This window comes from Indicator indicator, unplaced genomic scaffold (genome assembly GCF_027791375.1).
Source record: "Indicator indicator isolate 239-I01 unplaced genomic scaffold, UM_Iind_1.1 iindUn_scaffold_54, whole genome shotgun sequence".
Taxonomy (NCBI): domain Eukaryota; kingdom Metazoa; phylum Chordata; class Aves; order Piciformes; family Indicatoridae; genus Indicator; species Indicator indicator.
Window position 1 is genome coordinate 68,542 of NW_026539189.1, and position 27,575 is coordinate 96,116.

A 27,575-nucleotide genomic window follows, 5' to 3' on the forward strand; every position below is an offset into this window, starting at 1 on the left:
GCTGGGATGTGACACAAAGGGAAGTGGGAACTCGTGACGCTGGAGAGATCTCTGCCATGCCAGGAGCTCCCTCTGCGTGAATTCCAGACACTGCTTTTTGAAATGCTGTAAAATAATTATGTAGGCATGGTAATTATGCTAAGTGCTTCCTCCTGGGTGTCAGACATCACCACCTGCTGCGGCCTGGACCACTTCATGCACGGTAAACACTGACAGGAGACAGCACAGCTGCAGGGAGCACCTGGGCTGGCAGGAGGATTTGGATTTGGTGTGGCTCAACGTGCTGAGGGTGTTCTGGTGCAGGGGAGGCTCCTGGGGCTGAGAGGCCTGCATGACTGCTTGGGCCTGAAGAGGAAGCAGCCAGACTCCGAGGCCACCCTCGATGGGTTTGCCGGGTGAGAAGCCTGGCTACGCTGGAGGCCAGAAGGACGGACGCAAGCTCCTGGAACAGTCTCGGTACGGCCCCACCGCGCCCCGAGGGAGCGCAGAGTTTACCGGACAGGAGGCTCTGCCCCTCCCCTGCTCAGCGGCGCTCTGTGATAGGCAGAGAGCGACGTGAGGGAGGCGGGACCTACTCTCTGCCCCGCCCCTGTACTAACAGCGCGCTCTGATAGGCCAGCGGCGCCCGTGTGGGTGGAGCCCGCTCTGGCCCCGCCCGGCGCGGGCGGACTACAGCTCCCGCCGTGCCCCGCGCTGCTGCGCTCGGAGCGGCTGCGAGCAGCCGAACCAGCACCCGCCGCCCCCCGCCCCGCAGCGGCCGCCGCGCCTACGCCAGCACCCGGCTTCGTCCGCGGCCTACTCCGGCTCCTCGCCATGGCGCGGCCCCTTGTGCCCAGCTCGCAGAAAGCGCTGTTGCTGGAGCTGAAAGGGCTGCAGGAGGAGCCCGTGGAAGGGTTCCGGGTCAACTTGGTAGATGAGGGGGACCTCTACAACTGGGAGGTGGCCATCTTCGGCCCCCCGAACACCTACTATGAGGGCGGGTACTTCAAGGTGAGGGGCTGGGGGCAGTAAGGGGGGAGGGTGGGATGTGTCGGGAGGACCGATGTCTCGAAGAGGCGAAGCTCTCGGGGGGGGGGCTGAGGGGGCGGAGGTGCGTGCTGGGGAACGGGGTTTAGGAGACAGAAAGCAGCGTAGGTGGTGTTGGGAGGTGGAACTCGGGTGGGAGGATGCCTTGGGAAGTGATTTTGGAAGGGGGAGAGACGGCAGGAGAGCAGAGAGCCCCTGAAAAGGGGCCGTGGGGAGAGAGAGAGAGGAGATCTTGGGAGTCGAGTTGATGCGGATAGTGGGGGCGGGCATGACAAGATTGCTGTTGGGTATGAGGGGGCGATGGGGGCCGGGGAGAGCTGGATCTGTAGCTGGACACCTTGGGTTCCCTGGGGTTTTGGGAGCTGGAGTGCTTGCCAGGAGGAGCCAGGGCGAGGAAGGGAGCCTATGTGCAGGTGGCTGCTGCCAGACTAGGTAAGGGTTCCTTTAGCTGGAAGGGGAATTTGGCTCTGCTTCCGGGGTTTTTTCCTCCTTCCTGAAGGGGATCTGGTGTATCTCTACCAAACTAGAGGGGAAAGGCAAAGGACACCGCTGTGCAGGCACAGACAGCTCGGGCTGAGCGAGCAGCAGCTCGAGTTGGGTGGGGAGCGGCTGTTAGGGTTTCGTGTGGGGAGGGGAGAAGGTGGTGTGCCTGCCTGCGCAGTCCCTGTCGAGAGGATGTGTATCTGCTCTTCCTAGGGGTTGTGCAACCTCTGGTAGCTGTTTTCTTCCTCTTTCTCGTCCTCCCTCCTCCGCTACGGGTAACTCTGTCGCCATCCTGTTGCTGGAAGGGTGGGGATGCACTCGGGGTGAGTCAGCCCGAGGGTCAGCTGTGCCCCAGAAACCGGGAGCTTTGTTTTTCTCAGGGAGCAGGGGCAGGCAAGTTTGATGCTTCAGAGTCGAGTTTTATTTCCTCACCGAAACGCAGCCTCTTTTCTGTAGCCCCTTTTTGGCTCTGGGCCCTTTGAACTCTTACCCTGGCAGCAGCTCATGCTCCTGTTTGTGTCTGAGAGCTTCCAGACCCAACACAGTTGGCTGGCAGCAGATGAGGCTGTGCATAAGAGGAGAAGAGGCTGAGTCCCCTTCAAGCTCGTGATAACACCACCCTAGTTGTGCCCAGCAAAGCAGGGCTGCTTCCCAAGCCCCCTTGGGGGTTGCTTTGCCTCTGGCTGGTTGTGTTCTGATCCCCTCTGGCACAACAAAGGGGATTATTCTGCCAAGTTCAGCTGTTTGGCCAGAGCCCAGCACAGGCCATGTGTTGCTCTGCATGTGTGTGTGTGTGCTGCCCTGGGCTGCCTGAAGCTGCACCAAACACATCCAGCCCCAGCCCCTTCCATGCTGCTGCTTCTTCCCACCCCTTGTCCTGCTCCAGAGAACCCAACAAAGGGACAGCTGGGAGGCAAAAGGGGTAATGAGTGTAGGGATGGACCTGCTGTGGTCAGGGGCTGCTTTTGGAATAGGTTGCTCAGGGGGGGAGTGGTGAAGTCACCATCCCTGGAGGTGTTCAAGAATCCTGGGAATGTGGTTTAATGGCTGTGGTGGTCTTAGGTTGGATTTAATGGTCTTGGAAGCCTTTTCCAATCCAAACAATTCTATGGCTATGATCAACTTGTACCAGGGCCAGATGCTAGCAGGGTGGGAGAGAGGAGGGTGGAGAGCAGAGGGGTTGGAGCCTAGGGATGGAGCTGGGTTGGTCAGGACAGTGCAGAGGAGGGAGAGGAGGAGGAGAGATGTCTGTCTCCCTTCTACACTGATCTCTTAACAGCTGTTAGCTGATGACTGGGGCTGGCAGCAGCACCTATTGTCAAGGCTGTAATTCCAGAAGCATCCCAAGCCTCGTTTGCAGTTACCCTCTTGAATGAGGCCCATGCCAGGTTTGTTCCAGGGTAAACAACGATCCTGGGTCACTGCCAGGCCAAGCTGGGGTTAGTTCTTGCTGTTGCTTCAGGGCTCCAACATCTGAAGTCTCGTGAACAGAAACTGAGAGAGCAAAAAACGTTCAGGGAGTTGCTGTTTAAGTGGTTTAAGTCTTCTTTTTTTTTTTTTTTTTTTTTTTTTCCCCTGTTTATTCCTGGCTGTTGGTGTTTTTCACCATCACAAAATGCATCAGGTTGGAAGGGACCCTCAGAGGTCATCTTGTCCAACCTCCAGTGGCTGAATCTCGATCTGGAAGTTTGCTTCCAGAGTCTGGAAACACCCAAAAGCTGGCAGAGTTGTGGCAGGTTGTGCAGTGACACAGGGAGAAGCTCTGCACCCTGTGGGGTGCCAGTGGGCTTGGAGCAGCAGCTCTTGGGGAGGGTCTCTCTGCCACCTCAGGCTTTGCCTTCTCACTCAGTGCCCCACAGAGAGGCTGACTTTCTGACCTGCCTTAACACCTGGGGTTTTGTGGCCAGTTGTGGCTGCTGGAGCCCAGCCTGTGGGATGATCTTTGTGTGCTTTTATTTTTAGCCCCTGAGCTGCATGCTGCAGCCAGTTTGGACTCAGGCTCTTTCTGGAACTGGGCTATTTTTAGAGGTTCAGGAGCAACCCAGCACCTGATGCTTCCTTCCCTCAGAGCTCTGAAGGGTAAACAGCCTCCTCTTGGGGTGGTGCAACCCTCCTGTGTCCCCAACAACAGGACCAGGGATGGCCCTGGGGTCACTTGGTTTGCTGGAGCACGTGGCTCGAGCTGGGGGCCCCCAGTCCTGGCTGCCCCCATGCTTGGCCCTTGCCACCCAGAAGCAGCCTGCCTTAGGTTTTGCCACGCTGTGCCATCAGTGCCAGCATGGGAGGTGTGTGCTGGACCAGCACCACAAGCTCCTTCTGTGCCACAGGGCACCAGGTTAGCAGGGGAGAGGAGGGTTTGGCACAGGGTGGTGGTGAAGGAACTGCTGCAGGTCGCTGCCCCCTGCCTTCAGCTTCCTCTGCCCAGTGGCCTGCTGCTGGTGTCCTGCCTGTAGAGCTGGCTGGTGCCAAGGCTGTGTCTGCAGGAGCACAGCTAGGCTTGGCAGAGGAGAGCTGTGCTCTCCTCCCCTTCTCCCCTTCTCCCCTTCTCCCCTTCTCCCCTTCTCCCCTTCTCCCCTTCTCCCCTTCTCCCCTTCTCCCCTTCTCCCCTTCTCCCCTTCTCCCCTTCTCCCCTTCTCCCCTTCTCCCCTTCTCCCCTTCTCCCCTTCTCCCCTTCTCCCCTTCTCCCCTTCTCCCCTTCTCCCCTTCTCCCCTTCTCCCCTTCTCCCCTTCTCCCCTTCTCCCCTTCTCCCCTTCTCCCCTTCTCCCCTTCTCCCCTTCTCCCCTTCTCCCCTTCTCCCCTTCTCCCCTTCTCCCCTTCTCCCCTTCTCCCCTTCTCCCCTTCTCCCCTTCTCCCCTTCTCCCCTTTTCCCCCCCCTCATTTCTCTTTCCTGTTCCCTTCCAGGCTCGTCTCCGCTTTCCCATCGACTATCCCTATTCTCCTCCTGCCTTCAGGTTCTTAACCAAGATGTGGCACCCCAACATCTATGAGGTGAGTCACCTGGGACAGCACAAGGGCATCTTGGGCAGAGGGGAGGGCACGTGGCAGGAGGAAAATGCCAGCCTTTGTCTGTGGCCTTGGAAACTCTGTGCCTTTGGCATTCCGTGCCTGGCACTGGGAATGCAGCTAACGAGCTTACAACAGCCAGGCTCCTGTCCTGGAGTGGCTTCCAGGCCAGCCAGGCTTGCAGGCTCCCATGCTTGGCTAGCAGGGTGCCACACTGCTGCCAAGGACAGGTACCAGAGCAGGATGCCACACTGCTGCCAAGGACAGGTGCCAGGAGAGTGATGTGTGTGGCCCTGGGCTATCTGCTTGCCAGGATTGCTGCCTGGGGCTGTGCTGGGGATGTGGTTAGGCAGCCTCAGCTCCACTGTGCTGGAGGTGGAAGGGAACTCATCCAAGGCCTCTGGCTGCAGGCAGCCTAGTGGGGACCACCACTTCTGCTGTCCCTTCCTAGGGACTGAAAGAACGGGCTGGGAGTGCCCCACCTGGCTTAAAGCAAAGTGAAAAGAAGGCTTTTAGAGCATCCTGAAAGGGGGCTACAAGAGAACTGGGGAAGGACTTTTTACAAGGGCTTGCAGTGACGAGAGGGAATGGATTGAGGCTTGGGGAGGGGAAATTCAGACTGAAGATTAGGAAGAAATCCTTCACAGTGAGGGTGAGGAGACTCTGGAACAGGTTGCCCAGGGAGGTTGTGGATGCCCCAGGCTGGATGAGGCCTTGAGCAACCTGGGCTGGTGGGAGGTGTCCCTGCCCATGGCAGAGGGGTTGGAACTGGCTGATCTCCAAGGTCCCTTCCAACCCAACCCATTCTATGAATCTACGAAAAGCAAGCAGGCTGCTGGAAGGGGGAGGACCCAGCTGCTGCTGGGGGGGGTGGGGAGGTGGGCAGCAGCTCCTAAGGGTGCTGTGTCACTTGTGCTTTCAGACTGGTGATGTCTGCATCTCCATCCTGCACCCACCTGTGGACGACCCCCAGAGCGGGGAGCTGCCCTCCGAGCGGTGGAACCCCACCCAGAACGTGCGGTGAGGGCCGGGGGGCTGCGGGCAGGAAGCTCCTTCAGGGACCTGGCGTGGGGAAAGTGGGGAGGTGGGGACTGCCTTCTGTTCCCCAAGGCTGTGGGAGGATGCCTGGAGGTTGTGGAAAGGCTTTTGGAATGCTTGCTTGGTTGTCTCCTCTCCTGTGGAAACAGACTGAGAGGGTTGGGGTGGTTCAGTCTGGAGAGGAAGCTCCCAGGAGACCTTCTGGTGGCCTTCCAGGATCTGAAGGGGGCTCCAGGAAAGCTGGGGAGGGACTTTTGAGTGTGTCAGGTGAGGATAGGACTGGGGGGGATGGAGCAAAGCTAGAAATGGGGAGATTCAGATTGACTGTGAGGAAGAAATTCTTCCCCAGGAGGGTGGTGAGAGACTGGCACAGGTTGCCCAGGGAGGTGGTGGAAGCCTCATCCCTGGAGGTTTTTTAAGGCCAGGCTGGATGTGGCTGTGAGCAACCTGCTGTGGTGTGAGGTGTCCCTGCCCATGGCAGGGGGGTTGGAACTGGCTGAGCCTTGAGCTCCCTTCCAACCCTGACAATTCTCTAAGAACGGTCAGAGCTCACCGGGGAAGCTCAGTGATCTGCGTGGCACCAAAGCTGCTGGCATTGCTGGCCCGTGGGCACTCGCTGCCCCACCTCAGCCCTCACCTGCTGGTGTTGATGGATTCCAGGACCATTCTCCTGAGTGTGATCTCACTGCTGAATGAACCCAACACCTTCTCCCCAGCCAACGTGGACGCCTCCGTCATGTACCGCAAGTGGAAGGAGAGCAAGGGCAAGGACCGGGAGTACACAGACATCATCAGGTGTGTGCTGGGGAGACCTCAGCTGGCTCTGAGGGGGGCTTTTGGCTGGGTTGTGTACCCAGATGCCCTCTCAGCTTGAAGCCCTTGGCCCTTTTTGGCTCTGCAGCTGAGGATCTGGGGTTGTAGCAGACGTGGGGCCAGAGCGGTCTTGCTGCCGGGGCTGTGCCATGGGGCTGGCACTTCAAACCTCACAGCTGCAGACTGAGCAGCCCTGGTGTGGCCTGGGATACCTCAGAGCAGGGGAGATGTTGGAGTGCAGCCAGGTTTGCTCCATGGTCCTCTCACCTCTGCTGTCCTCTCACCCCCCAGGCCTGGTCTGGGATACCTCAGAGCAAGGGAGATGTTTCAGTGCAGCCAAGTTTGCTCCATGGTCCTCTCTCCCCTCTCCTGGCCCTCCTCTCTCCCCTCTCCTGGCCCTCCTCTCTCCCCTCTCCTGCCCCTCCTCTCACCCCCCAGCCCTGTGTGGTCAGGGATACCTCAGAGCAAGGGAGATGCTGCAGTGCAGCCAGGTTTGCTCCATGGTCCTCTCACCTCTGCTGTCCTCTCCCCATCTACAACTACCTGAAGGGAGGTTGCAGCCAGGTGGGGGTTGGGCTCTTCTCCCAGGCAACCAGCACCAGAACAAGAGGACACAGTCTCAAGCTGTGCAGGGGGAAGTTTAGGCTTTGATCTTTGAAGTTCTTCCCAGCAAGAGAGATTGCCCATTGGAATGAGCTGCCCAGGGAGGTGGTGAGGTCGAGGTCCCTGGAGGTGTTTAAGAAGAGCCTGGATGAGGCACTTAGTGCCATGGCCTGCTTGAGTAGATAGGGTTGGGTGATTGGTTGGACTTGATGATCTTGGAGGTCTCTTCCAACCTGGTGATTCTATGGTTCTGAGGGCCAGCTGCAGGGGGTGATGTGGCTGTAGTGTGCAGGGCTCCAGCCTCTCACCCCCTCGCCTCTCACCCTTCCAGGAAGCAAGTCCTGGGCACAAAGGTGGATGCTGAGCGGGATGGTGTGAAGGTCCCCACCACTCTGGCAGAGTACTGTGTGAAGACCAAGACTCCAGCCCCAGATGAGGGCTCTGACCTCTTCTATGATGACTATTATGAAGATGATGAGATGGAGGAGGAAGCAGACAGCTGCTACGGCGACGAGGACGACTCTGGCAACGAGGAATCCTGATGGGGCCCTGCTGGCATTGCAAAACTTGCTTACAAACTACTGAATTTTACCTCAACTAGGACAGAAGTGGTTTGAATTTAGGATCTGTCAGCCCTGAAATTAACTCTCTACCTCGCAGGGAGACTTGTTCTGCTGTTGCAAAGGAAATCCTACCACTCTCTTTGTAGAAGAAGCAAAAAAAAAAAAAAACAAACAAAACAAAACCCAAACAAACAAACAAAAAAAACCCAAACCAAGGCAAAAATCAACCCTGTTTTATAAACTTCCTGGGCACTGGGTGGGGAGGGAAGGGGAGAAGTTGTGTTGGGGTATCCATGAACTCACAGAATTCGTGGAGCTTGGTGGCTTTGCCTGGATGAGGAGTGATGACAGAACTGATGCTTGGCTGCTCATCTTTTTTGGGTGTGCTGACCTCCTGCAGCCCTGCATGGGAGGAACAGTCTCTGGGGCAGCTGTGGACTTGTGTGTGAGCCTTGTGGAGCTTCCTGCAGCCTTTGGGGTGGTGGAGCCCCAGTGGTGGAGCCCTCCTTGGTGGGATCCTTCTACTGCCCTTCCTGTGATGCTGGCGCTGGGTCGAGAAGGGCTGGGACATTGGGAAGGGCCAAGACATGAGGCAGGATGTGCTTGGCAGCCACTGCAGGGCTTTAGGGTGGGGGTGGGGGACTGTTTGTAGTTTTTAACCAGCTGGGAGGGTTGGGGTAGTGCTGATGAGTCTTTCTGCTTCTGTTTTCCTGAAAAATATTTAATAAAGTACTTGGAGGAATGGCTCTGTGGTGTGTGGGTGAGGCTCTAGCTCAGCCTCTGCCCAAGCTGTGAGGGTTTCTGTGTCAGCTGTGGATCCAGCTCCTGGCCTGCAGCTCCAGCTGTGGGGCAAGCTAGCTGCCCTCCCAGGGCTGAGGGCTGCAGGGTGGCCTTGGGTCTCACAGGAACTCTCCTTTCTCCCTTTTCAAGCTTGTAAAGCGGGCAGGAGTGTCTGGGCTGGGCTGCTTTTGGCCTGGAGAACATCTCTGCCCTTCCCAGTGCAGCATTCACTGCCTCTTCCTGGAGCCAAGGCCAAGGTCTCTGCCTGGGCAGGACGTTGGGGCTCTGCTGGGCCTTTGTAACCCAGCTCTGCAGAGCCCAGCTGTGCTGTATGGGCACCTCTGCCCAGAGCAAACCTGCCTAGGCAGCACCTGGCTGCACAGAGCTGTAGCAGATGGGTGCCTGATGGGTGCCTGGGGCCTCGTGGCTGCTCTCATGTGGGTGCAACTGGGTGTTCCCTGAGCCCACAGGCCAGGACTGGTTGGGACATGTGAGCTTCCAGGGCTGTGGTGAGCTCCCAGCCAAAGGGCATTGCCAATCCCTCCTCTGACTCTGCTGGACTGGGGAGGTCAGCTCTGCTGCCGGTTCCCTGGGGCTGTAGCAGGGATGAGACCTTGGCAAACTGCCTGCTCAGGGCTTTCTCTGTGACCCCCATAGGGCAAAGCTTGTCTGAGGAGTAATGAGGAACATTGCCCTCACCTCCTGCAGGAGCCACGCAAAGGGGATCAGGCTTTGAGTGACACCTGCACCCGCACGTGGCACACACATGTGCTTTGTTAGCCTCAGGAAATGAGGCTAAAAGGTGAATAGGATTATTGTCACTTTATTCAGGCCTGGCAAACGGCTTCCAAGGTCACCCAGCCAGCAAAGAGCAGCAGCAAGCCTAGCTGCTGGCTCAGTCAGACCCCTCTCTTTTCTTTCCCCTAGGGAACTGCTCCACACTCCCCCCCCCCAGCAGCTCTTCCCACCCTGGCTGGTCCCTGGGAATCCAGGGACCTGCAGCCAGGACTGCAAAGCCCCTGGCTCCTTGCAGCGGGTGACCCCTCCTCATTGCCCCAAGGATGCTGCTGCAGGTGCCAGAGCCACGGTCCCAATGGCACCATAAGCTGTCCTGGCATGTCCAGGATGGCCTCACCCTTGGCCCTGCAGAACTGGGCAGCCAGGCAAGGACGTGCTGGGGCCAGACGCGGTGCTGAGCGGGAGGGGCGGGAAGAAACATTTCAGGAGGATTCAGGAGCTCACAAGAGCCAGCAGATCCCTACGGAGAGCACGGCCGGGGGCTGGCGCCACCAGCCCCATTGTTTCGGCTCTTCCTGCCCCCCCTACCCAGCACCCCCGGCTGGGAGTGTTCCACCTGGCTCCCGGGACCGGGTCAGCCGAGAGTCAGACCCCGAGGCGGGGAAGAGCTGCGGGCAGAGCCACTGCCCCCTGCAGAGGCCTCTTTGCTCCAGCTGCCCCAGGGCCAAAGCGCCCACCCGTGCTCCGCTATCGCCTGCTGCGGCCTCTCGCCGTTATCAGGCAGCTCCAGCTGGGCTGGGAACCGGAGGTTCAGCTTTCTCTGGCCTCACGGCAAGTGCAGCTTGGGCCGAGATCCTGGGGTCAGGAGCTCTACCCGCACCACAGGTACCCCTGAGCGGGGCCCTGGGGCCCTCTCTGGAGGCTGCTGGTGGTTTGTCTTGGCACCGGCCCCGCTGTTGTTCGCGGGAGCCATTGTCTCGGTCTCCCCCTCCCTGCGCCGAGGAAGCGCCGTTCAGTTCCCTTCCCACGTGTCCCGCTGTGGGGACGCAGGTGGCTTATCGTCACCCTCCCGGGCCGGAGCCTCCGGTGCAGCCACTCCGGGAGAGCCCTGCCTGGGGACCTGCCGGCAGCTAAAACCCCCCCGGGGGCTTCCCTGTGCCTCTACCCATCATGTGCCTTGAAAGGCTGAAGGTGTGTGGGGTACAGCCCACCTCAGCAGCTCGGTGGCTCCTGGGCCTGACTGTACTTTGCCTGGCAGGGCCGTGCCGTGCCGGTGGGTTCCCGCGGCGGTGCTCCCTGCCATACCGCAGCGCTCCCGGCCTCGGCCGGTGGAAACTCTCTGGACGGGATTTCTGACGGCACCCCTGCCCTCTCCCCGCTGGCCCGGCACATGCAGCCCTGTTCCCCCGACAGTAGCCTCCTGGTGCAGCGCAGAGCCGTCCCCTCCGCCCCCAGCTATCTCCCTGTGTTCCCCATCCCTTGCGCGGAGCGACCCCACCGCCCCTCGTCGCCTGCCGTCCCCTCTCCCTGCCTCCCCATTGGCTGTCCGCCCGCCCGGGGGGGCGTGGCCGCGGGGGACCGGCCCGAACCGGCTTTGCGAGTGGGGGGCTAGAAGGGGGAGAAGGGCTCTGCCAGCTCTTCTCTCTGATTGGTCACGCCGGGGTGGGTGGGACAATTCGTCGGAGGGAGCAGCGATTGGCCGAAGGGGTGGCGATCGGGGCGTGGCCCGCCCTGGCCCCGCTCCCTCCTCTGTGCCCCGGCGCGGCGCTTATAGCGGGGCGGTGCGGCGGGCCGCGGAGCACGGGTGGAGATGGTGGCGGGCATGGTGGCGTCCTGCGGGCTCCTGGCGCTTCTCCTCTTCGGCGGGATGGTCACCGGCGCCGCGGGGACAAGTACGGAATGCGGGGGACCGGGGAGGGGAGGGCTGATTTCGGCCGCACCGCCGCTCTCCGGGGCCGTTTTAGGCCACGAGGCCCTGAGGAGAGGTGGGGGGAAGACGCTGAGGGGAGCTCCCCGGCGAGGTCTTATGGGGGGATTTGCAGGGCTCTGAGGGGGAAGTCTGGCTCCATGGGGGGGAAAGGGGGAGCCCAGAGGGTTGGGAGCATGCGGGGGTGCTCGGGGGGCTTTAGAGCTCCCTGGTGTGCCCGGGCGGCGCCGCTGCCGCCGGTGGAGGGGGTGGGGTGAGCAGTGCTGGAGCTACCGGTGGAGTCGCCGGGGCCGAGCAAACAGCGGCGAGGGCGGCCTGCGGCGAGGCACGTCGCACGGCGGGCGGGGCCGGGGAGGGGCGGGCTAACCCGTGGGGCTCGGAGCGGAGCCGGTGAAGCGGCGCTGAGGGGCCGGGCGAGCCCCGGCTGGAGCCCGAGGGTCGCCTGAGGCACATCCTGCGTTCTGGTGGGAGCTCGGCCGACCCCTTAGCGTCGGTTCCCCCGGGAAGGGACATCTTGCAGTCCCTGAAATGGAAGGACGGAGCTGAGCTGGTTTTCCTCTACGATATAAAATGAGGGATTTTTATTTCTTGTAGCCACTTCTTTGGGTATTTCCAGGGGCTTATGAGGAGTAAGAGATCTCGAGGCTTTAAAGCCTCCAAGATGTTCACATGGTGCTTAAGTGGATAATCCCCTAATGAGGAGGAAACAATGCCTGCTTTTGGGCTGGGGCCATGGATGATGTGCGGTGGGGAGTTGGGAATTGCAGGAGCCTGTGGTTGGGTGTTTCGAAGTCCAACGAGCTGCAGTTTGCTCTGACGTTGACTTTTCTCACTTCTTGAGCTGGCATGGAAGGTTGGTGTGTGGGGCCACACACACACACACAAAGATGGTGATGGTTTTTGCCTGGAGGACTCTTCAGTCCCTGGTTCAGACCTGCTGCAGGAGGTGCTGGTGGTAAAGTGAGTGGTGGGCTCTTGTTCCTGGCTCTGTAGCATGTTGGGTACTCAAAAATTTGTAGCCTCTTTTTGGCATCAGACTGACTTCAGTGTAGTTGAGCCGAATTCAGTGACTGAAGGTGAAAGAGCAGGAGGATTCTTAAAAATCAAGGGCAGTGACCTAAGTATCCACTCCCAGTGTTTCCTTGTGTTTTAATTCTGGGGGGTGAGGCAGAGCTTTGCCCTGAACTTGATATTTTTGGGGTAAAATACGAGTTTCATAAACTAACCTGAAACTGCCCGCATCAGCTGCTCCCTCTGCCACCCTGAGCACTGCCCCTGAGCCATCTCTCTCCTGAGGGATTGTCACAAACGAGATGTGGGGAAGGCTGTTTCTATCCTTGGTCTGAAAAGCTTCTGCTCTGCAGGCCTGTTGGTTGTGTAACACTCGTGTCCTGCCCTGGCTGTAGGGCTCAGTGTGCCGTTAGCCACCAGGAATTGCCTTTGCTGACTCCTGGGGGTTAGCAGAGCTGGGGACTGGGAAGTGAGCTGAAACCTCTCAGCAGTGGCTGATTTAGGCTATGAAAGATGTTCTCTTCAAACTGCAACTGTCAAAAAGGGTCAGAGCCTCAGATATCCCCTTCTGAGGCTGAGAAACAAAGGTCGTGGCAGGGGCTGTGGGTTGGAGCAGGCTGCTGCCAGGCTCAGCTGGTCCCTGGGTTCCAGACACTGTTTACACCCCGGGGACGACTCCTGCTCGGTGCGGGGAGGTTGTTTTTAAGTTTGAAGGTTGCTCTGGAGAGCCTTATCTGGGCTTTATCTGCCTTTAGCATTGTCCACCTCTTTCAGGCACAGCCCTGCACCCAGGAGAAGCCTGCTCAGATCTCTGAAGAGTGTCTGGGGTCTGTGAGCTCAGCTCAGCTCTCAGCCCCTCACCGTTTGGAAAACATTTGAGCCTCTGATTGATGGCAGCGGGTTGATGGTGCCTGTGCTCCTCTACCCCGGGCTCCCTGGCTCTATCCCCAGCCCTGAGTGCTGGGGTTTTAGTTGCCTGCTCCGTTTTGTGTTGGGGGTGGGGTGGGGGAGGTTATTAACACCACGTGAATGCAAAAGGTGCTTGCTGGGGGTAGGTGCTGAAGCTTTTGCAGCCTGTTGGAACTGCCCAAAGTGCCCTTTTTAACTCGGAGCAAATAACCTTGCACCAGAGTGTTTGGTCAGCTTGCAGTAATCACCTTCTATCTGCAAACCCTCCTTGATCTTCCCTCCCACCCCCCTCGACAAGCTCCCAGTTGGAATCAGGTGGTGGTTAGAATGGGACAGGCTCTGACAAGTGCTGCTGCAGTCCACTCTGTGACTCTTCAGAATTGGGTGTTTGGGAGTGTTTAATTGCAGGCCTGGGGTGGTAAAACCATCTGGCACAGGCAGTTTGGTTGTTCTGGGAGGGAAGCTTGGAGTCTGAGGGAAGCTGCCTACAGCTGGTTACCCCCCACATGCCTTTGGGGGACCTCCATCATCTCCCACTCTTAAAAACTCAGCAGCAGCCTTCTAACAGTGGCTTTGGGGGAGGGTCAGGTCTTACCTTCCTCAACCAGGTATGTTTAGCCTTCCAGACTTGTAAAAAATTTAGTATGGAGAGCTCATTTTTTCCTTTGATAAATGCAGAACTGTTGTATTTGGGACTCTTGAGGCTCACTCACTGGTGGTTTTCCTCGAGTTTGAGCAAACTCAGATTTATAATCTTGATTTGTTTTCTGGTCCTCCTAAGAAATGGTTGTAGGATTTCTTATTTAAACACCTCCAGACCTTCCAAACCCAACCAAAATGCTCACTCCCACCCCACCTCTGTCATGCCTGTACCTCATTGTACTCCTGTGGAGGGTTGTACATAGTCATGAACTGTTAAGTGCTGAGCAGCTGAGCAAATTAATTTCCTGGAAGCCCTCTTGGAGCGCAGGATGCCCTGAGAACCTGCTGTGGGCACATCTGAGGTGCAGTCTGTGCAGGAAGCATGTTGCAAGCTTAATGAATTCTTCTGAACTAGTTCTTCTTCAACATGCCTGGGGTTGAGTCACGTAAATGACCCCCGTCCCGTGGGTGATGGCTTTTCCTGAAGCAATATTGCCAGAACCTCCCTTCCTGCCCCCTCCTCCCCAGAGTGGCTCCTCGGGGGCCCTGCTGTGCTCCTTGGCCACGGTTTGGGCAGGCTGTGCCTGGCAGGGGGGGGATGCTGCTCACAGTGTGTTGGCTGGCAGCCTGAAGATGTTTGGCAGTGGAGCTTTCCACAGTCCAGTGGTTTGTGGATCCACCTTTGGACTGTCTTGTTTTGAAGAGCTGACTCCTCAGCCTCTGGCTGCGGGGGAGCTGCACAGCTCCAGCCCCGCGGCTCCTTTCCTGCCTTTAATCTGGTGATTGCTAATTTAGCTCTGCAGGCTTCTCTTGCCCTGGGAGGAGAAGGCTGATTTCTGCCAGGTCCAGACATCGTTTCCTCACTGCTATGCCTCGTCTCACAGTTTGCAAGACATTCTTCCCACCCACCCCCCCCCCTCTAAAAAATGATCTGTATTTCGTGCTTAAAATGTATCTGCTGGGTATCTTGGTGAGCAGAGCCATGGAAGATTGTGAGCACAGGGCACACAGCAGGGCCAGCTCAGGGGCTGTGTGGCAGCACACTGTGTGCCCTGGGGATGGCATCATAGCCATGGGGGTGCCCAGGACCCAGTTCACTCCCTGGGTTATGGTCAGCCGACCTCAGGCATGTGCAGCAAGTAGGGATGGACACATCCAGAGCTCAGGGGATGCTAAAGCTGGGGGGAAAGGGTGGGGGTGATGGTGGTGGATAAGCCCTTGCAACAAATTCTCTTGGTGTTTCATCCTGGACTGGAGGAGCTGGGGGCTGGTGAGTGCTGCGGAAGGACTGCAGGCTCTGGCTCTGCCCCTGGTGAGCTCCCTGCTGTGCTCCCTGCTGTGCCCCTGTCCCTCACAGCAGGCAGGCGATGCCGTGGGGGGGTTGGGGTTCTTGTTTGAGCAGTGGAAATCCCCCGTGCCGGTTTGCCTGCTCTAGTTTTGCAGAGCAGAGGCACACAGAAGTATTGTTTGGAATTGTGTTGCCTCTCCAGCCCTGTCTGAGGCGGGCAGAGTTCAGCGAGGTGGAAGGGGAAGGGAGGGAAGAGCACAGCGGTCTGAAGGTTGTGTGTGTGGCCTCTTTTCAATGGCTGGATTCATTTTCTTTTTTTTTTTTTTTTTTCTCTGCTTGTAGAGGGTCCGTTCTTGCTTTTGCAACTAACACTTTGCACTAATACCTCTCCCAACTCATGTAGCTGGTTTTATAAAGTCACCTCTGTCTCAAAAGAGCCTGACTCAGGACAGCGTCGAGTTGCACTGCGAGGCGGTTGGCAACCCCATCCCCGAGATCCAGTGGTGGTTTGAGGGCAACGACCCCAATGAGACCTCTGCTCAGCTCTGGGATGGGGCACGGCAGGACCGTGTCCAAATCAACGCCACCTACAACCTGCACTCCACCAGCACCATCTCCATTGCCAACCTCACAGCAGACGACTCCGGCATGTACGAGTGCCGGGCCAGCAACGACCCCGACCGCAACCACTTGTCGAAGAGCCCCAAAGTCAAGTGGATCCGTTCCCAGGCAAACCTTTTTGTCATCCAACGTGAGTGGGCACCCCCCTCACCCCCTCCTCCGAGGCCTGGGCACTTGCTGGCACACTGATGTCGAGTCTCCTGCCATGCTCACTGCCCCCCCCTCCCCCCCCAAGCCCTGCACCTGTGTCCTGTGGTTCCCGAAAGCTTCCCTCACCCTCCCGCCTTCCCCCAAGCTGTAGAACAGAGAGAGAGCTCCCACCCTCTGTCATCTCCCTCACCACCTGTGGCTCCACCTGAAATGGCCCTGCTCAAAAAGGGTTGTGGCTTCCCAACCAAAATGCCCTCCTGGCAATCCTGCTCCTTTTGGGGCATTTGTTTGGTTTTGTTTTTTTCCCTGGGGCCAAAGACCTGCAACGTTCCTGCTCCTTCCCGACTGCCTCCGAATCCTGCTGCTGACCTGCAGAATTGAGTCTTGATTCTGTGCCAGACTCTGCCCTAACCACCACTGGCAAAACTGGTCCTTTTCCCTGGCAGCTCATCCAGCTCCTGCTCTGGTGACCGGTCCTGCTTTAAGCTCTGCTTTCCTGCTAGTGCCACCTCAAGCTGTGGGGAACAAAAGCTGCTTTGAGCCTCTGGATGCAACCGTTTTTGAAGTGGCCCTGTCTGTGTGCAACAGTTGTTGATGTAGTTGCTTTGTCCTGTGGAAGTGGCTCCTTTGCCTCTGCTTAGTGCTGGGGGTCAGAGTTGTTGGGGGAGCTGATGGGTGGCTGCTTCTAGGGATGGAAACTGGGCTGGTTTGAGGATGGAAACTGGGCTGGTTTGAGGGTGTCTCAGCCTCCTGCTGAGGCCTTGGCAGCCATCCTGAAGGTATCAGTGTGGCAATCTGGTCAGCATCAACCTGCCAGGGAGCACAGACTCCAGCAGAACCTTCTTCCAGTGGAGCTTGGGTGGGTGGGAGGAAACAGCCAAGTGCCTGTCAGCATCCTGCAGGATTTGTTCCTTCCAGGAGTTTTGAGGTTGGGTGAAGGGTAGGAACTGTGATGCCAGCAGGGCTGTGTCACTGTGTTCTGGGGCTGCCTCCTACCAGTTGAAAGAGCTGAGTCATCTTAGGTTGCATAATTTACTGCTGCTTGGCACCTGGAGGCCCAGGACCTTCTGGAGCCATGGTTCTGTGTGTCCTCCCTGGAGGCTTCTATAACCCTTGGGCTCACAGCTCACACACTGTCTTGTCTCACAAGAGGGTCTCTGCTGCCATCCACCCGTTTTGTCCCTGGAGGTGTCTGCATCTGCTCAGTCTGGAGGGTGGTGGCTCCTAAACAGAGAGAGCTCTGCTCTGCCCTTCAGAGCTTGACCTTTTCCATTGCTCATTGAACACTGCTGGGGCTGTGCCCACCGTAGGGACAGCAGGAGGCTTGGAATTGTCCAGAGCACATGGCAGAGGCCCTGCCTGTGCTGGGAGCAGCACAGGGGCACCAGCAGCTATCACTAGGTGTAACCAGACCTCAATCACCTGGTTTTGGAGTTTCCTGTGCTGGTGTGGTCAGTTCTGGTGGGGAGCTGCCTGCAGAGGTAAGTGGAAGCTGTGGCAGGGCCGAGGAGCTGTGGGTTTGGTTCGCTGTGGTGAAGGTTCTCGGATGGGGCACAGCAGTACCTCAGGTTAACTTGACTTGAGCTGTTTCCAATGCAGGTCCAGACATCAAGGCTCAGGTAGCCACAGTTGCTGGCAAGCTGCTCCTCACCTGCAACATGAGTGGGCCCTACTCTGGCATCGAGGGCCACGAGTGGGTGCATGGGAACAAGGTCCTGCAGACCGACACCGATTCAGGCACTTCCACCAGCTACACGTGAGTGTGGGGCAGGGGCAGAGGGGAGCCTGAAAGTGGGGGACAGGCTGTTTACCAGAGGCACTTTGTTTCCTGCCAGCAGAACCCAAAGCTAAGTGCCTGCCCTCTTGCTTTACACTGCAGAACAGGAGGTAGGTCACAGAATTGGAGGATGGTTTGGGTTGGAGAAGACTTCTTGAGTCCAGCCTTCAACCCAGCATCACCATGGCCATCAAACCATGTCCCCAAGTGCCATGGCCACACCTTAATTGAACACCTCTAGGGATGGGGACTCCACCACCTCCTTGGGCAGCCTGTTCCAATCCCTGACCACTCTTGCAGCAAAGAAATTTTTCCTCATATCCAACCCAACCCTCCCCTGGCACAATTCGAGCTAAGCACGGTTTTGGTAGGGCCCAAATTTCCTCCTTTATGGGGAGGAGGGGACAAAAAAAGAGGAGAAAGGGAAAGTTACAGCTCACCAATATCCTCTTAGTGAAAAGTTCTGCTGCTTCCTGTGTCTCTGCAGGTGCTGAGCTGGGCTCAGCTGCCTTGTTGGCTGCAGCATGGCTGGGACTCCTAGAGCTGTTCCATAGAGCTCTTGGGGAGGACATCAGCTCCTTGCTCCCCAGAGGCCCTGTGTGGAATGAGAGGCTCCAGCATGTGCTCTCCCTGCCTTTGGGGCTTCTGTACCTTTCCAAAAGCCCAACTGTTGTTAGGGAGCAGGCTGGGAAGCTGCCTGCAGGGCATGTTTTGGTGCTCAGGAGGAGTGGTTTGAAGCTGGAGCAGGACACAAGGGAGGAAGCTCCTCACAATGGAGGGTGGCGAGATACTGGAAGAGATTGCCCAGGGATGCAGAAAACCTCCAAGGTCAGACTTTTAATGGTGGCCCTGGGCAGCCTGCTCTAGTTGAAGACATCCCTGCTGACTGCAGGTGGCTTGGACAAGATGCCCTTTGAGGGGATCCTTTCCCACCTGCTGCAACCTGTGAGGCCTGTGGGTGGGCAGGAGCAGCATGCCCGGCCGCGCCGCGAGCAGGCAGCCAGCTTTCCCCTTTTGCTCGCAGCCAGGCCCAACTGGCAGTGACCCAGCAGCTGTGGAGGCACCATGTCCTTTTGTGTGGCACTGCCGACGTGCCTGGCTCCCCATAGCAACAGGGAGCTGAACAAGGATTAAAGTATTTATAACCCAGCCTCCCTCGCGTGACCTCAATCCCTTCCCTCGGCGCTTTTTGGAAGTGGGAAGCGCCGTGCGTGGCGGAGCCTAACAAACAGCCTCTTGTCCCACCCCCAGCCATGGGGGCCAAAACTTGGCCTGCCCCTTCCCTCCAGCAGGCATCGCTCAGCTGCAGCGTGAGAGAGTCTGGTGTGCTGCAGCCTAATCCACGAAATCTCATTGCAGCAGCTTTGTGAGCGAAGGAGAGTGAGGGAGAGGTTCTCCCTACGCGTGGAGCAGCCCAGCTGGGGTGTTTCCTCGTCCTGTGTTTGAGTGGGCTTCCCTCTGAACCCCTTGTCCTCAGCTCATTCTTGTCACCATTACTGGGGAGCTGCAGGGTTGGTGTCTGGCTGTGTCCTGGGTTGTGCTGATGAGGACTTTCTTGGGGCACCTCACACTTTGGGCTCGAGGTGGTTGTTTCTTGGGGCACCTCACACTTTGGGCTCGAGGTGGTGGTTTCTTGGGGCACCTCACGCTTTGGGCTCGAGGTGGTTGTTTCTTGGGGCACCTCACACTTTGGGCTCGAGGTGGTTGTTTCTTGGGGCACCTCACACTTTGGGCTCGAGGTGGTTGTTTCTTGGGGCACCTCACACTTTGGGCTCGAGGTGGTTGTTTCTTGGGGCACCTCACACTTTGGGCTCGAGGTGGTTGTTTCTTGGGGCACCTCACACTTTGGGCTCGAGGTGGTTGTTTCTTGGGGCACCTCACACTTTGGGCTCGAGGTGGTTGTTTCTTGGGGCACCTCACACTTTGGGCTCGAGGTGGTTGTTTCTTGGGGCACCTCACACTTTGGGCTCGAGGTGGTTGTTTCTTGGGGCACCTCACACTTTGGGCTCGAGGTGGTTGTTTCTTGGGGCACCTCACACTTTGGGCTCGAGGTGGTTGTTTCAAGAGCCTTGGGGTATGGAAGGAGGAGGAGGAGGATGAGGATGGAGTTGGCTGTTTCTGAAGGGTACACAGGGTCCTGTGCTTGCTGAGGGTGGCTTGGTGCTCCTGGGTTTCCTCATCTAGCTAACAGTCTAGGGCTTGATGGCAAAAGTGCCTTGGGTTAGGGAGTGGAAGCTGCTGGGTTTAGGGATTTGGGACAGAAGATCAGGAGGTGTCAGTGATCACTGAGTGTCAGACTTGGGGGAGGTGGAATTCTGACCCATCCTCAGTGTGGGGAGAGAAGGTGGAGGGTTGGGTTGCTGTAGGAAGATGATGGAGTGGGAGAAGGTGCCTGGGGAGGAGATGGTTGATGCTTCCAGATGGTGCTTCCATGGGTGTGGGGTTTGGTCTCTTCATGGGTAAGTCACTTGTGCTGATTGGTCATCTGCCATCCTGGTTTTGACAGGATTGAGGGGAAGATGGAGGAGCACTCTGGTGTCTATGAGTGTGTCTACAAAGCAAACCCAGTGGTGAAAGGACAAGTGAATGTTTCAGGTAACTTCATGTTTCCTTCTGAGGAGGGGAAGCTCTGATCTGCTGGGCAGGGAGCTTTGGGCTCTTTCCAACATCTCAAAGAGCTGCTTCTAGCCCTTTACTGATTGGGCTGCAGGACTCTACACATCTGCTGCCAGACTTGCTCTGGCAGGCAGCTCCATTGGATCAGGCAAGTCAATGTCTGCAGGATCACCTCTTGGGCCTTACATTAAATCAGCTTTCTGCTGTGGACATCTTCCCACAAGAAGAATGGGAGAGGAGTAATACCTGGTGGGCAAATCTCTCTGAAGCTTTCTTGAAGCAGCTGTGAAAATGGTGGAATGGGTTGGGTTGGAAAGGACCTTGGAGATCATCTGGTTCCAACCTCCCTGCTATGGGCAGGGACACCTCCCCCTAGACCAAGTTGCTCAAAAAACTGCCAAACAATGGGCAAGTGAAGGGAACAAAGCTCTCAGTTTCTTCAGCTGGAGTCAGGTTTTGTTGGGTAGCTTGGATTCTGCTGAGGTGAGCTGCAGGGGGTGCAACACTTTGGGTCTGATTTTTGTTTTTTTCTTTCTCTGGCCACAGTTCCACCACAAGTGACAGCATACAAGAAATCTGAGCATGGGAATGAGGGGGACACTGGTGTGCTGACCTGCAAGAGTGCCTCTTTCCCCCCAGTTGTCACTTGGGTCTGGAGTAAAAATGGTCAAGAGGTAAGTGGTTGCTGCTCTTCCTGTCCTACTTCCCTGCAAAGAGATGGAGGATCCCATCTGTGGGCAACAGGAGCAGGGCAGTGATCACTGGGGAGGCCACATCTTGAGTACTGGATTTGGTTTTGGGCCCCTCACTCCAGGAAGGACATTGAGGGGCTCGGAGCAGGTCCAGAGAAGGGCAATGAATCTGGGGAAGGTTCTGGAGAACAGGAGCTGAAGGACTTGGGGTTGTGGGGTCTGGAGAAAAGGAGGCTGAGGGGAGACCTCATTGCTGTCTACGCCTCCCTGGAAGGAAGCTGCAGTGAGCTGTGGGTTGGGCTCTTCTCCCTAGGATCAGGCAATAGAATGAGAGAAAAAATGGCCTGAAATTGTGCCAGGGGAGGGTTAGGCTGGAGATGAGGAAAAAATTCTTTGCTGCAAGAGAGTGGTCAGGGACTGGAAGAGGCTGCCCAGGGAGGTGGTGGAGTCCCCATCCGTCCCTGGAGGTGTTCAAGAAACACCTGGCCACGGCTCTTGGGGCCATTCTTTGGTGGCCATGGTGGGGTTGGGTTAACAGCTGGACTTGGATCTTTCACTTTGGCTGGAAGAGAACTTCAGGATTCCATCCCAGCAGGAATCAGCTCTTTTGAAGCAGCCTCCTGAGCAGCCCCGGTGAGGAAGGTTCCCGTAGCAGCACAGGCGCGAGCGGACAGCGGCTCCTCCGCCGCCAAGCGCTGCCCTGAGGGCCCTTTTGTCTTCTCTCCCCTTTCCCTCCAGCCCATCCTCAACGGCTCTGGCAGGTACATCATCAAGAGCAGTGGCAACAAGACAGAGCTGCGCATCCTGAAGCTGAACATCGAGGAGGACACGGGAGACTACCACTGCAACGGCACCAACGCCTACGGCACCAGCGGCGCCGTCGTCAACCTGCGCGTCCGCAGCCGCCTGGCGGCGCTCTGGCCCTTCCTGGGCATCGTGGCTGAGGTGCTGGTCCTCGTCACCATCATCTTCATCTACGAGAAGAGGAGGAAGCCAGATGAGGTGCTCGATGGTAAGAGGTGGTAGGGTGAAATCGTTCTCTGGCTAGGTGCAAGTAACTTGGAGGGTGCTGCTGAGATGTTGCTGCGGAGAACCGTCGGTCAGGTGGGGGTCGTGGAGGTGCTGGGGGGAGGGTCGTGGAGGTGCTGGGGTGAAGCCTTTCTGTAGGGTGCAGTCAAGATGTTCCTGCAGAGAACTTCATCAGATGGGGGTTAGAGGTGCTGGGGTGAGGGTCGTGGAGGTGCTGGGGTGAAATCTTTCTGCAGGGTGCAGCCAAGATGTTCCTGCAGAGAACTTCAGGTGCTTGGGGTGAGACCCTTAGAGGTGCTTGGGGTGAGACCTTTCTGGAAAGATCCAAGTAACTTGTAGGGTACAGCTGAGATGTTCCTGCAGAGAACTTCATCAGATGGAGGTTTGGAGGTGCTGGGGTGAGGGTCGTGGAGGTGCTGGGGTGAAATCTTTCTGTAGGGTGCAGCCAAGATATTCCTGCAGAGAACTTCATCAGGTGCTTGGGCTCAGAACCTTAGAGGTGCTTGGGCTCAGAACCTTCTGGAAAGATCCAAGTAACTTGTGGGGTGCAGCTGAGATGTTCCTGCAGAGAACTTCATCAGATGGAGGTTGGAGGTGCTGGGGGTTGAAATCTTAGAGGTGCTGGGGGTTGAAATCTTAGAGGTGCTGGGGGTTGAATCTTCCTGGAAAGATCCAAGTAACTTCTTGGGTGCAGCTGAGATGTTCCTGCAGAGAACTTCATCAGATGGAGGTTGGAGGTGCTGGGGTTCAGTCTTAGAGGTGTTTGGGTTAAATCTTTCTGGGTGCAGGCAAAATACTCAGATTCACAGCTTGCATCAAGTTGGAAGGGGAGCCTCAAAGGGTGTCTTGTCCAACCCCCCTGGCTGCCCAGGGCCACATCCAGTCTGATCCTGAACATCTCCAGGGATGGAGCCTCCACCACATCCCTGGGTGAACCCGTTCCAGTATTTCACTACCCTCAGTGGGAAGAATTCCCTTCTTATGCCCAACTTAAATCTGCCCTGCTGCAGTTTCAAACCATTGCCCCTTGTCCTGTCCTGCAGAGCAACTCCATCAGATGGGTGTTAGTTTGAGGCTTGCTTCTCAGGGCACTTCTAACACCCTGGTGAAGTCTTTACCAGGCTACAGAGCCAGGAAGCTGCAAGTAATTGCAGTGTTTGTGCCAGCCCTTGGGCAAAGCTGTGCCTTGGATCTTGCAGCCAGATAAGACTGAGCACAGGCCAGCCTGACCCTTTTGTCTCCAGCAGCTGCTCTGCACTTTCCTGGAGGGGTTCAGAATGGTGGCTCCAGGATGGGGCTGCCTCTGGCAGCTGAGCAGCAGCTGATGTCTGAAGAGCTTTGCTGGTGCTGCTGGGTCCTGTGTCAGTTGCTCCACAGGACTGTGCTTAGCTGAACTCAGGTGCAGGTCCTGGATCTGTTTGGGATCTTCAGGCCCTCCCATCCTGACTCTCAGAGCCCAGGGCTATCTTTTAATCTGTTCTGGAAGTATCAGCTCCTCCCTTTCCTTATCTTGGGATCTGCATTGTCTTGGCCCAGCTGCCCCTCCCCTTGTCTGATCCCGGGAACAATGAAGTGTAAATGTTCAGCATCCTTCCTGCTCAGGCCCCTCAGCCCCCTGTGGGGGACACACACATCCAGCAGGATGAGTGCTGTGGGGTGCAGCAGGGGGGCTGTAGGCAGATAGCCCTCCCCTGGCTGCAGGGTTTGGGGTGTTCTGCTAAGGAGATGGTTTGCCCTCAGCCACCCTTGGCTGAAGGCCTTCTCCAGGATCTTGTAGCTTCATCTTCCAGCAAAACAACTTCCAAACCCTCCAGCCTGGGTGTGGAGTGATCTGGTTTCTGACGCCATCAGCCTGGTCCAGCTCATGTCAGAGCTGTGGCAGCTGAAGGCAGGATGTGTGCCCTGGTGTTCTGATGCTGCCTGGCTGAGTTCCTGAGTGCTTGTGGGTTGTGAGGATACCAACAGCTGTCTGACAAACACACAGCTTTGTGCTTTCCTGCTGTAAAGTGCTTCTCTCTCTCTCCCTTAAAAGTCTTTGTCCCTTTGCTCCTTTTGGAGGGGGGTGGTGACAGTAAGGCACAGCTTGGACAAATGCTGTCCCTCGTGGTGTGTGGTGGTGAGCTGGCTCTGCTCCCTGTTAGCCAGGATGGGGAGAGGCTTGACTCTTGTGTGGTCTGATGTCCTTGCTGGTGTTACCTCTCCACTCTTCCCTCCTCTGCTGCTGGGTGCCACCTTGCATGGTAAGTAGGAGATGGCTGCAGCCATGTCTCCATCTGTCCTCTCACCAGCTGTGTGCAGATCCTGGTGCCCGTTGGCAGTGCCAGTGCTCTGAGCCTGGGCCTTGCTGCTTGGTGCTGTTTGAGGGGAGCCTGGGAAGCCTTCTTTTGGAGGGGGGGGGGGGGGGGCAAATTGCAAGGAGCTGGTGAAAGGCCCCAGGGCTTGGCAGGTGTTGGCAGAGGTTCTCTTAGCTGTAGCAAGAATGTGGGGGGGGGGATGTGTGTGTGGTGTCTTTGTTCTGCTGTGCTGGGAGGGAGGAGGGTTTCCTGCTGCTGAAATCCTCCTTCCTGAAATCCTCCTTCCTATAACACCCTGTCTGGGATCCCCTTGGCTTGGTGTGGAAGTTCAGGAGCTGCCCGGACGGGTGGTGCTGTGGATCTGTGGCTTTTCCCCAGGTGGTGGTGGTGGTGGGAAGGCTGCTGCCTGGGGAGCTGAGGGTGCCTAGGTTGGGAATGTTTAAAACAGACTTCAGCTCCCAGCAGTGCTCCTGCAGGGACTGCCTGGCTGCTTCCCTCTGGGCCTCCAGTGCTGTGCTCTCAGGTTTGAGGAGGTGCCAGACCTGAGCTCTGCTGCCAGGTTGGGAGGTGGTGGTGGTGACTCTCTTCTCCTGCCAGGTTGGGTGGTGGTGGTGACTCTCTTCTCCTGCCAGGTTGGGTGGTGGTGGTGACTCTTCCCCTGCCAGCCAAGCTGCCCCTGGGCCAGCAGAATCAGCTGCCTGACAGGGGCTTGTGCCTTAACTTTGTGCCTTGTCTAAACTTAGACAAGAAGCAGCTTACAACTCTCACGCAGGGCTGGGTTGTGCTCTGCTAAGAAGCAGCTCCCTGCCCTGCCAGCCCCTTGGTGAAACAAGAGCCCCTGTGGGGTGAGGTGACCTTTTGGGTGCAGTCCTGTGCAGGCAGCAGTATCCCATGTGTCTGTAACCTGTCTGGAATGCAGCACCCAGAAGGTTCCAGAGGTGACTTTGGATTACTTTGGACGTGCTGTGCCCTGATGCTGTTTGTTCTTTCTTTCCATGCTCGTCCTGGCTGTGAAGATGATGATGGAGGTTCTGCACCACTGTGAGTACCCTGCTTTTTCCTGTCTAGCCAGATCTGGCCTGGTAGATCCACATCCATCTGGGGAATCTGCTCTGGGGTGGGAATGCCAGGAGGGGATTAGCTCTGTGGGTTGGGGGACGTTCCCCCCCGCCGTGGTCCATTTAATGTCTTACGGACCACATCCTGGGGTGGCACCAGTGTGTGACACTGCTCTGGTGACTGATCTCATCTTGACCATCACCTGGGTCTGAATGACACCAGTGCCAGGGTGAGGCTTTTGGTGTGTTTTGGTTTTTTTGTTTTTTTTTTTTTCCTCACTGCTCCTTCTCCTCCTGGCAGGAAGAGCAATGCCACCAACCACAAGGACAAGAACGTCCGCCAGCGGAACGCAAACTAACAGCAGGGCCCAGGTGAGTGCTGTGTGCCCAGAGGCAGCTGCTGTGTGCCCAGAGGCAGCTGCTGTGTGCCAGCTTTTTTCACCTCCTCACAGTGCCCGGGGTGTGCCCAGCTCTGGCTGTGTCCTGGCTGGAGCTCTGCTCTACCAGGGGCTCAGGCCCAGCTCCTGTCTCGGCAAGCAGGGGTCTCTGGGAGAAGCATCCATGCAGCCAGTGGCACTCCTGACCCAACCTCATCCCGTAGGATCTGGGGAGAGGGGAGGGAAGCTCAAACATGGACCATTAGTAGCCCTGTAGGAACCTGCCAGAGCTGCTTGGAGTGCCTGTGGTGGGGGGTCAGCAGTGTGGCTTCTGCCCAGACAGAGCAGGGGAGGAGGAGGAGGAGAAGTAGTGCTGGACTCTGCTGCAGGGCTCTGAGGCCCCTGGGGAAGGGCTGGGCTGGTGCTGAGGGTCTGGGGAAGGGCTGGGCTGGTGCTGAGGGCCTAGGGAAGGCTGAATTTGCTCTAAAGCTGGACTGGCTGGAGGCTCCTGCCCTAGACTCAAGCAGGAGAGATAAGTCCTAACCCACAGCTTTGCCCTGTCCAGCTCCATCAGCCCCTCCAGCACAGCTGAGCCTTACTGGTACAACTGGGATTATCTCACTGTCTTTTTGTTTTTGTTTTTGTTTTTTTTCCTGACAGGTGACTTGGAGATGAAGAACTGATCTGGACAATTTTATTTCTTTCTAATTTGTTTTGGGTTTTGGTTTTTTTTTTTTTTGTTTGGGTTTTGTTTTTTGTTTTTTTTTGTTTTTTTTGGTAAAATAGCATCAGGAGTACTTTTTAGTGTGTCCTTGCAATTCAGTTACTTCACTTTCTAAAGGAACTTTTTAAGTTGTAGAATCTGAAACACACTTTTTTTTTTTTTTAATAAAAAGAAAACAGAGTTGTGGGAGGGTTGGTTTTGGTTGGTTGGTTGGTTTTTTTGTTTGTTTTTTTTTTTTCTTCTACCTGTAAATGTAAACCCCTGATCCTGGTAGTGTAGGCCACTGGCTGTCTCTGTCCTAGGTTTCTCTGTTGGTGCAGAGGGAGGAGGAAATCTTCTCTCCTAGCTCTGGGGAGATCAGAATGTGCTGGGCAGGGCTGTCCTGATGTGCCCTCCTTTTGCCCTGCCCCACTGCCCAGCTTTGGGACCTGCCTGGCCTTGTCCCTGTACCTCTGCTCCTGCCTGCTGGGTGGGGTGGAGATGCTCTGGTGCCCCTCTGGAGGTGATCTGACTTGACCCAGAAGGGCTTAGGAGGTGGTTGTGTATCTTCTACCTGAGCAAGGCTGCACCTTTCCTAGGGTGGGAGTGGCACATGTCCTGGAAGGGCCACCAGGGCTGTGCCACTCCACCTGCCCTGGTGCCATCAGCTCCTCCCAGAGCTCTCCTCAGTGAGACACACAGCCAGGAGCAGGGCACAGCTGCTGTGAACTTCTTTTGTGGCTCTGTCAAGGTTTCAGCTGGAGCTGCTGCTTGGGGGCAGGGTGAAGAAGAGGGGCTTGGGGTGTGTGTGGGACAACTCCCAGGGGGGCTTGGGGTGTGTGTGGGACAACTCCCAGGGGGGCTTGAGCCAGCAGGATGTGACAGGAGCCTGAAAGCAGATGAATGCTCAGTGGAGTCTTAACACCTTTATTGCTGGGTAGCTTTGACCTGTTCCATCTGTAACACTTCACAAATAAAGATGATTCCTCTCTTTTTTTTTTTTTTTTTTTTCTTCTCCTTTTTCCACCTCTGTGCTTTGGTCTCTTCCCTCCTGCTGCTCCCCCACCCTGGAGTACCTGACCTGCTGACTCCTTTCAGGCTCTAGACCACAATCCTCAGTCTCACTTGAGTGCCAGCCTGTGCTCTAAATCACTTTGCAGCTCCAGGGGTGCTCAAGTCCTTGTGAAGGGAGGCAGGCAAGTGGTGCTCCCTCCCCTGCAAGAGCTCAGGGCAGCACTGGGGCCACCACCTCCCCCTGCTCCCCAAACTCTTCCTCTTGTGGCTTGTGAGGTCAGGGCCTTGGCCCCAACCTGCAGGCTGTGCAGCTTCTGTCCCTTGAGCTCCAGGCAGCTATTTTTCCTTCACCTTCCTCTTCCCTGGAAGGGGAGAGGGAGGTGGGAAGCAAAAGGCTGAAGCTTTTGCTGCCTTAATGC

The 27,575-nt window shown here is 57.0% G+C and overlaps 2 protein-coding genes across 2 annotated transcripts; both read left to right on the forward strand.

Moving 5' to 3' along the window:
* Positions 1-785: 785 nt before the first annotated feature.
* On the forward strand, positions 786-8,260 carry CDC34 (cell division cycle 34, ubiqiutin conjugating enzyme). The gene is made up of 5 exons (XM_054398436.1): positions 786-990; positions 4,412-4,498; positions 5,436-5,533; positions 6,212-6,346; positions 7,299-8,260. The coding sequence occupies exons 1-5, from the start codon at positions 814-816 to the stop codon at positions 7,507-7,509; spliced, it is 708 nt and encodes a 235-aa protein (XP_054254411.1). The 5' UTR covers positions 786-813; the 3' UTR covers positions 7,510-8,260.
* A 2,598-nt stretch (positions 8,261-10,858) lies between these two features.
* On the forward strand, positions 10,859-26,949 carry BSG (basigin (Ok blood group)). Its single transcript, XM_054398469.1, has 8 exons — positions 10,859-10,940; positions 17,196-17,352; positions 19,880-19,968; positions 20,536-20,663; positions 21,420-21,693; positions 25,021-25,045; positions 25,364-25,434; positions 26,100-26,949. Exons 1-7 carry the CDS (start codon positions 10,859-10,861, stop codon positions 25,419-25,421), a joined length of 813 nt encoding a protein of 270 aa, XP_054254444.1. The 3' UTR covers positions 25,422-25,434; positions 26,100-26,949.
* Positions 26,950-27,575: the final 626 nt, after the last annotated feature.

What these genes read in the sequence shown, in the direction of transcription:
- CDC34 (XM_054398436.1), top strand. Translation starts at nt 814, where the DNA reads ATGGCGCGGCCCCTTGTGCCCAGCTCGCAGAAAGCGCTGTTGCTGGAG. An exon ending in ATGAGGGCGGGTACTTCAAG is followed by an intron (nt 991 to 4,411) that starts GTGAGGGGCTGG and finishes GTTCCCTTCCAG; the next exon opens with GCTCGTCTCCGCTTTCCCAT. An exon ending in AACCCCACCCAGAACGTGCG is followed by an intron (nt 5,534 to 6,211) that starts GTGAGGGCCGGG and finishes GATGGATTCCAG; the next exon opens with GACCATTCTCCTGAGTGTGA.
- BSG (XM_054398469.1), top strand. Translation starts at nt 10,859, where the DNA reads ATGGTGGCGGGCATGGTGGCGTCCTGCGGGCTCCTGGCGCTTCTCCTC. An exon ending in AGGACAAGTGAATGTTTCAG is followed by an intron (nt 19,969 to 20,535) that starts GTAACTTCATGT and finishes CTCTGGCCACAG; the next exon opens with TTCCACCACAAGTGACAGCA. An exon ending in GATGGAGGTTCTGCACCACT is followed by an intron (nt 25,046 to 25,363) that starts GTGAGTACCCTG and finishes TCCTCCTGGCAG; the next exon opens with GAAGAGCAATGCCACCAACC.